The sequence below is a fragment of the Dysidea avara genome, chromosome 7, assembly GCF_963678975.1.
Source record: "Dysidea avara chromosome 7, odDysAvar1.4, whole genome shotgun sequence".
NCBI classification, from domain to species: Eukaryota; Metazoa; Porifera; class Demospongiae; order Dictyoceratida; family Dysideidae; genus Dysidea; species Dysidea avara.
In genome coordinates, this window is record NC_089278.1 from 22,462,450 (window position 1) to 22,475,110 (window position 12,661).

General features: G+C 38.7%; 1 protein-coding gene across 1 annotated transcript; it reads right to left on the reverse strand.

The window, feature by feature from the left end:
* Nucleotides 1–1,706: 1,706 nt before the first annotated feature.
* On the reverse strand, nucleotides 1,707–4,753 carry LOC136262137 (uncharacterized). Its single transcript, XM_066056292.1, has 2 exons — nucleotides 4,299–4,753; nucleotides 1,707–3,151 (listed from the first exon to the last, which is right to left on the reverse strand). Exons 1-2 carry the CDS (start codon nucleotides 4,329–4,331, stop codon nucleotides 1,772–1,774), a joined length of 1,413 nt encoding a protein of 470 aa, XP_065912364.1. The 5' UTR covers nucleotides 4,332–4,753; the 3' UTR covers nucleotides 1,707–1,771.
* Nucleotides 4,754–12,661: the final 7,908 nt, after the last annotated feature.

Below are 12,661 nucleotides of genomic sequence, written 5' to 3' on the forward strand. Positions count from 1 at the left end.
AGATGGCTGCAGATTTGAGGCTGCCCATGATTTTTCTCCTTTCCCCACCTTTTCAAACACACTTTATTCAACAACTTTAAACAGGCTGTAGTGTCCTACAGACCTTCAGCACTTGTGCTGTAAGGCCTTAATAAATAAATAAATAAATGATTGCCTGTGATGGTAGTTGAGATTTGTTCTTCAACAACAAGTACGCATGATAAACATCTGCCACAAAATGATCACTGACCCCACCATGATCTTGTAGTATGCTAGTGTGTATGTACCAGTCTCAAGTAGTTCAGTTTCTAGGTAGAAATGATGTTTGTATAATTCACCAATAATGAACTGTCTTGGATCTTTATCAAGAACTTCCTCCATTACAGTGTGACCTGACTTTAAGGGTATCACATGCAGGAACATAATGAGGTACGTACTACTAATTCACTGAGTTTCATGCCAAAAAATGTTGTCTTGTAATTCTCCAATGACTGTTGTGCAGCAGGTATCATAGAAGCAGTCACCATAGCCTCCATAATTGTGGTGTCCAAGAAGTTCCGTAATGAGATTTGGTCAAGGTGGTGTATAGAGCTTTAAATGTATTGGCTTCTTCAATTTTATAGGAACAACGTCACTGGATGTGAAACTTTTTGGTGATGTTGCTGCCTCTAGACAAGCATTTTGTACAAATCTGGTGCTCTCAATCATCCTCTTAATAGTTACAGACAGTCTGGTAAAGGCATAAATTATATTAATCACTGTTAAATTATTACTTAAGTTTATGTGATTGATTGGGTACCTATACAGGTTATGCCTTTACCCGTATACTTTAGCATGATCATAATTAGGGATCCGCCGATTATGCTCATAATTTTACCTATTATGCTATGCTGCACTGCTCAAAAATTCACCTATTATGCTTAAATTCATGCTCAATATTTACCTATTATGCTCGATTATGCTCAATGTTCATGCCTTAGTTCATATGCTTTGCTACTAGTTTAACACTGTATAGAAAGAAAAAAATGAGTGGCTGGAACACAAATAATAAATTCTTGCTGCATGTAAGAGAAAAGATCGATATACTCTAATAGAACAGTCAGTTTGATGATTGTTCTATTAGAGTTACTGACTGCTCTATTAGAGTATATCGATCTTATTTTGCAATTATCATTTTTCCAGCAAGAATTATACTATCGTACAAATATTTAACCTATTATGCTGGCATTATGCTCAATGCTTTTAGGTACCTATTATGCTCAAAATTATGCCAGCATAATCGGCGGGTCCCTAATCATAATCATAATAAAAAGCAGTGAAGCAAGATCTATAATCATACTAGTGCAAATTTAATCAGTTGTGACAAGCTAAGACTGAAATAGGGATTAAATTTACACTAGTATGCAGGCATAGAAAATCTTCCTTGTTTCGCTCTACATAATGTCCCCATACTCAAAGTTTACTTCTACTTGTATAGATATAAAATAGCACTGAAAGAAGGGAGGTTGCCTGCACCTGTAGCCAATTTAATCCCCCTACTTCAATCATGGCTATATATATACAACTATATACTCAAGCTATATAGTAAAGATTAAATTTGCACTAGTACTGTATATGGCTACAGGTGTATTGCTTCACTATGCTTTTGTTTCTATCCATGATTCCTTAAAATCCGTAATTGTCCATGTACTTGCAAGTAGACCAATTAAAGCTAAGAATTTCATCCACTAAAATGATTTATATACAAAAGCTAAAAGCACAAAACTATGACATATGAACAAATTTGTAGTCGTCAGTCACAAGACCACAAAGAAATAAAGTCCACGTTACGCTGTACCATTTGAATATGAAGTTCAGAAGAGCCAATCGTGCCTTTTTCCAAATGGTAACTGCCACACAAAAATAGTTTCCTATTAGAATACTTCTCCTTTAATCTCGATCTGAAATTGCTTGAAATACACCAAAAATCACTTCGTATATAAACATGGAAAGTTATAAGGCTTGGAGAATTTTCTATAAAAGTAGCAATGCCAGTTTGGGTGATAAAGTCTACAGACATAATTACATGGATCAGTCCACCATGAGCAGATAGAGTGCTCATAAAACTGTCAGGAAAAGCTACTTTAGGTACAATCATGCACAACTGCTCCAAGTTACAATTTCCTATTGACCAAGCAATCCTGTCATTGACACAATACCAATACTTAAGTTTCTCAAAAATATGGACACTGTCAATGTTATCTGTACGACAATGGATGAGTAATGGAAAATTGGATAGCACCAACGGTTGTTTATTTTCGTCACACTTAGTACAGGAGGAGGAAAATTCCAATGACTTCATCTTTAAACATTTCTGGTGCAGACTGACAATAATCTGATTGTCTACTCCACAAAACAGCAAACAACATAATTCAATTGCTAGATAAGTTAACTGTAAATCTACTATAATTTCCCACAATCGCACACAACTCTCCACTTCTTTAACTGAAATCCCAAAAATGTTTAGACCTTTTAGCTTACGACAATGAGTAGAAATTGCTTGTAAACCTCGCAAGCATTTCAAACAGTTGACATTTTTCCTTAAGTTTAGAACCTGTAAGTTGGGACAAGTAATAGCTAGTTGTTCTAGGTGACTGGAATGAAACAAACCATAATTGTTAGCACTGAAATGTGTCAAAAAATTCATATTGTTAATTTTCAAAGGAATACTACATATCCGATATCTAGGTACAGCAGAAGCCTTATGTAGTACATAACCATCACCAGTAGTACGTTGATTTAGCAATAAACAGCCTTGGTCCAATCCTGCCAATCCACAATTCTTTACATTGACAAATGAAACATTCAAGGATGGTAGACTTTCAATCTGAATATGAAATAGTGGAGGTACAGGAACCAAACCAAGGACAATGTTAAAACATTTGTACGCATTAAGGTGGCCAATGTGATTAACTGATTGTGATCTGGAGATCTTGAAAGACAAAATCAACTTCCTCCACCCTCTATAGAAACTTTTAGCATCACGATCATCACTAACAATGTTTAATGTTTGTGGTGCTAGCCCTAATGCTGTCCACTCATTAAGCAAAAAAGTTAATGCTTCATGAAATGATGAATCCTCCACTCGTTCTCTGATTGTAAGTTCTTTGATAGTATGACCATAGACAGGATACTGTAAAATTAATAGCAAACATTTAATGCCCTTTTTTGATGTCCACAAAACATCTAAATACTCTAGTTTTTTCATAGATTGCATAATTGTCCTCAGTTGGCTAAGACTCAGAATGACTGATGGCAAACTAAGTCGTAGGACGTTACTACAATGTTGTAGTGATTTAGTATGTATCACGAGATCTGGAAACGACAATTGCTTCACGTGTCTACCACATGACTTAAACAAACTCTCGATCGAACGTACCTCACGAAAATCAAAATGTGGCCAGATGAAGATCCTCCATAATGACGGGGTTTCCACTGCCGTTCGTATTCGTTGAGAAATATAGCGTAACTTCACTTTGTCACGGGCGCTAGTCACAAAATAGAATATGTACACTAGCAACTCTATTGGAAAAGTCTATAAAGTGTACAGAGGCTGTTCACTTAACAACTTGGAAGATCCGTTGTCAACAATTCGCTCCATATCTCACTTTCCAAAAAAACGTCAAACGTTCGTACAGAGGACTTGCAGCGTGACGTAATTGCTAAGCAACCGTAGCGGTCGGCCATGTTTCGGGACAGTGTTGTGGCTGAAAAGCGCTTTCTCAGGATTTGGTACAGGCTGTAATGAAGCGAATCAGTGTTGAGTTGTAAATAGAGGGTATTGGTAAAACCATAGATATACTAAACTTTACAACGGGATTGGAAACGGAAGTAACTCACGTGACGTCTCTGTACAAATTCCCAATGTGACGTAACGAGCTCGAAAAATCATCCATGTTTCGCTTGCGCTAGTTAGTCGCCATAGATACTGTCCGTAGTTACGAGCGCGATATTATTTCTAATGGCTTTATTTGCCAACTATTAGCAATTTGTCGACTTTTAACTTGACGAATTGGTTAACCTAGCCTTGTACACAATAACAGGAATGCGTGTGCAACCACAAGAGGCTGTTGTTCGTAATAAACAAGCCACCAGTATGTCAAGAGGTAAGCGAATTATGTTATGGCCACACCGTCTCATTTTTGTAGACTTTTCACAGATTCTCTGTGTTGGAAAGCAGCTTAGGTAGCTTTGTTTTGAAATCTATATCAAGTGTGTAGTGTAATAGGCAACTTGGAGTTATTGTATCAATTGTCATATTGTATAAAATTACTGCTTACCACTTTACACTTGTGGACTTTTAGTAGGCTCATGATCAATGCTAGATATCAATTTACCATACCATCAACTACTAGTCTCGCGTGGCCAGACCGCTTTTTTCCGTATATTGGGTGGGGAAAAAAGGGTCTGGTGCAACTCCAATAGCTGTTTACTTCTGAGCCGTCCCCACATTCCGGGGACGCTAATTGAATAACATTGGTCACAAAGGAGGTGCCATGACGTCAGTAAAACTATGAATTATTCCTACACTCCTGCTCCGGTTGTGAGTCTTGTTACACGATGAGGATTAACTTTCAAGACGCTATAAAAGAGACATCGGAGCAAATTAAGATTCGTTTAAAGGATAAACAGATCTCTAGTTAACTTACTGACGTCATGGCACCTCCTTTGTGACCAATGTTATTCAATTAGCGTCCCCGGAATGTGGGGACGGCTCAGAAGTAAACAGCTATTGGAGTTGCACCAGACCCTTTTTTCCCCACCCAATATACGGAAAAAAGCGGTCTGGCCACGCGAGACTAATCAACTACTACCACACTTGGGGGTGGGGTCATAAGACAATATGCATGCTATATTATTCGAAAGAAAAATGATCAATTACAGTAGTGCGGCGACGCTTTCCAAAAAAAGTTGACGGTGAACGACTACCGAAATTTTGTGAAAATCCCATACATAAGTATGGGTAGCTAATGCGGCTCAGACTATAACTCACCACTAATGCTACAGGCAGGCTTTCTCTCGCCAGGTGTGTTACCTCCTAGATAGAAGAAATCACCTCTCCGTAAGAAACGCTGATAACTTCGCTAGGACTATAACTCACCACTAATGCTACGGGAAACCTTTCGCTCGCCAGTTATACTATCTCCTGGGTAGAAGAAGTCACCGCTCTGTAAGAATCGCTGATACTGCCACGCTATGAATCAATTCGCACTTAATTCACCGTCAAAAGATCACGTGCTTATTAGAATGTTTTCGGTATGCATATTGTCTATTCTACGGAACGGAACGGAACGGAACGGAATGATGGACTAAACTACGGAACGGAATGCTTTCTCAAATTGAAGCTAGCAGCTTACCATTGCTGTACAAGTTATCGGTGGCACTTCCAGCAGGTAATCAAACGCACCCCAAGAAAGATAAAACGAATTTAAGGATCGATTGTGGGTTCTTGTTGGTTGTCATTAGTAACGAAGTACTAGTGGGAATAGCTGTTTCAATGTAGTCTCGCGTGGCCAGACCCTTTCCGCGCAGCCGCTTATCGATTGGAAATTATAAGCGCCGCGCTACAAGGGTCTGGAATAGTTCACGTATTTAAAAAAAATCTACAATCCCCAGTGGTTGGGGAGTGTAAATTGGCTCACGCGATCCCTTCATCGCCGAAGTGATCTGATTACTGAAGAATGGGCGGAAGAAGGCCTCTGGAGATGACGGGTATCGACCCGTGTAGGTTTTTCCTTCTACCTACTACTGAATCTTCAACAAGTACGGCTGAATAAAGACAAAGAAGCTCAGTTCATCTCGAGTTACAAGGAAAGTAGGCGAAAGGTTTTAAGCGGATTTGCCGATCAAAACAGACTAAAGATTCAAGGGAACACACGTTGCATTTTGTACCTTAGTATCTTAGGTGTTACCCAATCAATCAATTGTCACCAATAACGTGTCGAAAAATTTCATGTTCATGAACTATTCCAGACCCTTGTAGCGCGGCGCGTATAATTTCCAATCGATAAGCGGCTGCGCGGAAAGGGTCTGGCCACGCGAGACTAGTTTCAATGTGTTCATCTTCGGATGTATCAAGTAGGGAACTTAATGCATGACTTGTTTTTACAAGTATGTGAATTGTTTTTGCTTACTTTGACTTTACAATGTACAGTCTGGGGCCCAGCCTTTCTAATCGGCATAAATCAGTATGTAGCTACACTAGAACAAAGGAAACAAGTATGGTGACAAGCTGAACCAACTCAGTCTAAGCAGAATCTACAGGAATTTTGTGCAGTGTGTGAGGAGCAAACATTCAGATACCTCAAGGAGGTTATATTGCGTGAACATCAATGATTCATTAACAGAGTAGTGGACTAAATGCCAGATATCTCAGCCTGAGTAGGGAGTTGAATCCAGGATGGAGTCTATTTACAGAATGGAATGCTTTCTGAATCAAAACTTGCAGCTTGGCTAGCCGCTATCATTCCTGAAATTGCATTTTATCAGTGGAGCCTCCAGGAAAATGGAATAGGATGACAATAAAATGTTAATAGTTGTCTCATGCAGTGATTGTTCTACTACCTGATATATCAAGCAGGTCTCTTCAATTCATTTATTACATGACCAAGGCAAGTTTTGTTACTGCAATATAGTAGCCGATTGGATGTCAGTTGTTTCTGCTGATCTTGACAAGATAGTTTAGAAGACCTTCAGTTTCAGAGCATAATATCCACAGAGAAATTAACTAGAAATTTACTGGTGACAGGAAAAGGCTAGGTGATCATGACTTTATTCAGTCTAATAAACAGAATATATGGTTGATTGAATGAGGTATCACTTTCAGAATGTTCAGACGACCAGCGATGAGATGCATGGATTCATCAAATTTTTGTTGCAGTTGGAGACATTAAATATCCAAAAGCAAACTGACTGTATAATATTAATTCACTTTCTTTATATTTTCTCAATTTGAGCCTGTATACAAGTAATTACTAGTAAGTTTTTCTTAGTCAATAGAAATCCTAGAATAAGATGGGAGAGATTTATCTTTGTTTACCTATACTGTACAACTTCAAAGGAAAATGAAGAACATACAGACAAATCAATAAAATTAGTACCACTACAATAAGGTGAATTACAGATTTAAATACTATATGAATTAGAGCCTTTAGATAATTATTGTTCCAAAGCAAAATTGTAGACGGAACAAAGATCGGTGAGTTCTTGGTTAATTAACGACAGTGGTTGGAGATTAAAAGGGTGGTAACTTCTTGTTCTTGAATATGTTGCAAAGTGGAGGTACAAATCAAAATGGGATATCAATTTCATTATGAAAAATTTGTATACATAAATAATCTAGCATTACTGTATTCATTTGTCCTCCACTTAAATATGCTACAACAGTGTCGGTACATTGGCAGTCTACCTCAACTCTAGAGTAGATCCAACACAGAGCAGCCCGCACTGTAACAAATACATGTGATCCCACTGTAATTTCATGGACCAGCTGGACTGGGAATCACTTGAAATTAGACAAACAAATTTAGCCTATTTTGTTTGAAGTGAAGCATGTGAAATGCTACACTTAAGAAATCCTAGGATTCTTAGGTGGTATGTAATTAATGTGTGTTCCATTTCAGGTCTGACTAGATACATTGAAATTACACACACATCTTGGTCCAAATCATGTTTGCCTGGTGACTATGGACATGGTTTCACATGCATAGAAGGCTTATAATTGAGATTTGGTTGACCTTGGAGTTTTGGCGATTCAAGGCTAACAGTCAGACACATCCTTGAATTTGTGCAACAAAAAAGATCAGCTCACTATTGAACACAGCATTAGTCCACTGCACCGGCTGTTAATAACTCCATGCATACGCTTTAGTGATGTTTGCAGAATATAGCCTCCTTGTGGTCTGCCAAAATATTTGCTCCTCACACACTGCACAAAATCCTTTAAGTTTTAATTCAGCTGACTCTTTCCTGTTATTATTATTATTATTGTTACTGAGCAGACAGCACAGCTGATATGCTCAGGAAAAGAAAAGCAATCATAAAATGAATTTAGCTACGTAGTTACAAAGATTACAGTTATTGAGTTCTATACAATGTTTGCAGTTCCGCTGAAAAAGAGTCAATATTGTTGCTCTCAATGATGGAAGATGGTAATTTGTTCCAATCCTTAATTGATCTGGAGAAAAAGCTCTGTTGGTATGAATAGGTGGATGAGTTTGGTAGAATAAAACGATGTGGGTGATATAGTCTGGTGGATCTTGTTACCAGTGTCTTCCTGCTTGCTTTATTTGTACACTGACTTATGACTTGAAAAGCCTGCCCAGACTGTTCGTTTTTAAAGTGAAAATAAGCAAAACAGCCCACATAAAGTGCCCTTCTTGATATATCCGTAGATGAACCATGGATGAACATCACTGATACAGCTCATTCCACAATTAATACTTCGTTACTAATGACAACCAACAAGAAACCACAATCGATCATTTAATTGTTTTTATCCTATGTTTAATGACCCACTGGAGGTGCCACTGATAACCTGTAAGGGCAGTTTCAGCAATGGTAAGTTGCAAGCTTCAATTTGAGAAAGCGTTCCGTTCCGTGGTTTTATGATTATGATTATGATTAGATACTGGAAAGACAGCACTCAGTGCTGGTTACATCCAGGAGGGGGGGGGACCCTCAAAACAAAAAGGGGGTTAATTACAACAAATCTAGTCCAAAAATACAATTATTAAACTGTTCTAGTGACTCTGTATCGATGATGTGATTAGGGAGGTTATTCCATTGCTTGATAGTTCCTGGAAAGTAACTCTGTTGGTAAGCAAGTGTTCTAGTTGGAGGAATTATATATCTGTATTGGTGATGCAATCTAGTTGGATATGAAGTAGGCTTGAAATACTCAGGGAGCTGGATAGATGGCAAAGCGTGATGTAATACTCTATATAGTAAGTTCAAACGATCAATACATCTTCTGCTCTGTAGGCTCTTCCAATGCAGTTGATCCAACAGGTAAGTGACACTACTCATTGGATTGTAATCCGATGCTACCCATCTTGCAGCACGACGTTGTACCTTCTCTAAAGTATTAATTAAGTATAGCTGGTGAGGGTCCCAGACACAACTAGCATATTCCAGCAGAGGACGTATTGATGTTAAATAGGCTGTTATCTTAACTTCTTTGGAGCATTTACTTATATTACGTTTAAGAAAGTTGAGACTTTTAGTTGCTTTGCCGCAAAGATGATCGATGTGGTGGGACCAAGACATTGATTGGTGGAATATGACCCCTAGATATGGATGCTGACTCTTCAGTTCCAGAGCTTTATTGTCAATGCTGTAGGTGGTGAGCATGGGAGTTTTGCTTCTTGAACAACGTAGAAAAACACACTTTTCAACATTTAGTTTCATTTGCCAAGTTTTAGCCCAGTGGAAGACTTTATTTAGATCTTGTTGTAGGATACTATTGTCTTCTTCTGAATCAATAATTCTGTAAATAATACAGTCATCGGCAAAGAGACGAATCGAGGAGTTGATATTTGTAGATATGTCATTGATGTAAAGTAGGAACATTAATGGCCCAAGTACAGTGCCTTGTGGGACACCTGACTTTACTGGAACAAACCTGGAAGTTACATTATTTAGCACTACTCTTTGTTTGCGTTGTGTTAGCCAAGCCTTAATCCATTGATGAAGGTCTCCTTGTATTCCATAGTGTGATAGTTTCTGTAATAATCGTTTATGAGGAACTGAGTCAAAAGCTTTTGAGAAATCTAATAAAATTAGATCTATTTGTTTCTGTTGGTCCATTACCTTTAAGATTTCCTCTGTTAGCATTACTGGTTTAGTCCATCATTCCGTTCCGTTCCGTTCCGTTCCGTAGAATAGACCCCACCACACTTGGGGGGTGTAAAGTGTTTGATGGATTGCTCTGAAACCAAAGCTAGGGTCCGCAATCCGAAAAATCAACTTCTACAAATCGATCCCCCTATCATTGTGGGATGTTCATTGTAGTATCCCATTGCTTGATCTACCATGAAACCGGAGGCACGATTGTTGTCTTCACAGAAATATCATTTTCAGTATCTCACAAGATGCAAAATTTATTTTTAAAATTTCGTGCTCAACACAAAGGACCGGATGAAACTTGCTACTTAGCCAAATCGTATCCAGAGTTGTTGTTGAAAACTACGCACAGAAATAAGTAAATGGTTTGCTGGGTGCCCGGCACAGGGTTGCTTTCTTTGAAAAAAACAGACAAAGAAATACGAAGTTTCGAATTCAAACTGCCCTACCACCCAGGGCAAGAGAAGCCAACTCTTCCTCATAGTGTTTCGATACGGTTGGGTGCATAGTCTGTCTATGCTGTTAGTTTGGAAAAGATCTGAGACTTCTCACCATCTGGGTGACGAGCGTCAAATTTTTGTGCAGCATCAAAGAATTGTGTTGCGAATTCTACCCATTTCCAGCGCTTCTGCAACCACAACAATCATTAATTATAGACTAAAACTATGGCAAAAGATGTCCCTGAACGTTTGGTAACAGCGGTTGTCAATTATTATTTGGCCAGCTCTATAGCCACCTGTATACCGGTGGCGCTTAGAGTCACGAAAGGCTATTGCCACCGGTGGACGGTGACAGTCGGGCTACTGTCACCAAAGCGATACCCAATCGCTGGTGGCATTGTAGCCCTGCAAGCGTTGCTCGTAGTCATTAGCGCTAAGTTGCGCCAAGCCTCCGAACAATAATAGCGCGGTATGGAAAAATTACGCCGCTTGCACGTTAGTACAATTGAACCATCCGTACCTTTTTATAGTAAAGGATATTAACTTCGATTGTGCAATTGAGATACATACGTTTTGATGACGATCACCATCCCAACGAGGTACCTGATTAGTACGCGCCACCGGTGTACAGGTGCGTTAGAGCTAACCTTATGATTGTGGGTTTGAATTTATTATCAGAACTCTGGTCGTGTTGATTACTGGTATTGCAGGACTTGGTTCTGTTGTTGTAGGTGGACTATTTAAGTGAGTTGAGGCATAATTGTAACAGAAATGTGGCTCCCTATGTCAAACCACTGATAGATTTAAATCTATGAACCTGGGGTTTATAATGCACCTATCAATTTTAACCCCATACTCCCAGGGTGGGAATTTGACAATTCCTTGAACCCACTATATTAGACCCCCTGTTGGAATTCTACTATCATCTGTAAACTGAAATGAAACATTAGGTTCAAAATGAAAAACTTTTCAGTGGAAAACGTTTTGCACCTGGGGATACTTATTCTCCTCCCCAGACCATGTTGGTCTGGTGACACACAATAGAAAAAATTTGATTATAACTGACCAAATTAGTCACCATCAGAATCAAGAATGCGTTTAATGTATTCTATATATTTCATGTGACTAAAACTCATGTTTTTATCATTTCCTGTGGACAATAGTTTTTGATGGTATTCACATTACCACTTGCAGCTTAAGCAGAAACCGCCTATCCCCAATGGAGTAGGTCATGGGCCTTGATTATGTAACATGTGATGTCATAGTAATGTTATATGGCTTTGTGTAACCCAGTCAAGTGTTTCTATTGCGTGTCAACTAGACCCTTGCCTGGGCACAAGACTAGAGGATATTTTGTGGGCAAAGATCTCCCCTACATATCCCGTACTGGGGCGGGTTATGAATGACAGGTGCATAAATGTACGGTTAAACATGAATGCAGATCAATTGTGCTCCAATTACCAGCAGGGGGGGGTAGGACAGGACCACGTGCACTACGAAGTGCTAAACGAAAGGCTAACAAAAATATTTTAATTTAGTTTTTACGTAATAATACCAACTGTTGAAAGTAACAAATCATACAACTATTGTATTATGATCATTGATGATCATGGTACTGCTTCTGTTGACGTGAAAGTCGTGACCACCACTAATCACCATCACTGTGTGTCTAATTACTTTGTAACAGCTGTGTTTTTCTGACTGTGAATCACACCATTGCAAACAACAAGCTACTGTAAGTAGAACTGAAATATGCATCGGGCCCTGTTGAGCCCCTTGCCCTACTTTTTCAACAGAAACTATTCAGCTCACGTGAATATTTTCACTACTTACACGATTTTATTATGTGTGGATGTGGCCTTGTCCTACCCCCCCTCCAAATTACCAGGGCTTAGACTGTGCTAATATACCTGTCAATACTGCCACTTACGGGCAGTGGGGATTTGGCTTTAATTCTCAATAAATTCAAAATACTTTTGAAAACAGGTTTCCTTACAGAAGGCAACCAGTTAATATTATTATTATTCAGCTTTACAGTGTCCAGCACCAAAATAAATTTGTGGTAGTCAAATGCCCTACCAGTGAGAGAAATTTTAGGTTCAAACCGGATCAAAGCACCTGCTATTACCCCACGTTTACCTGAAAAGAAGGGAGTGTGGCTGGCTCAATAATATTGATAGGTGTATTAGCTATGCTGCCTTATCTATATTGCATGAATTTTTTTGATCCCAAAGTGGACATTAATTACAGTAGGTATTTAGTTTACCTCTAACATATTTGATGTCCTTGTGGGTATCAGTTTTTAAACTCTGCATCTTAAAACATGTCTAAAATCAGTCTAGCCTGTTCTAAGGTTGTCT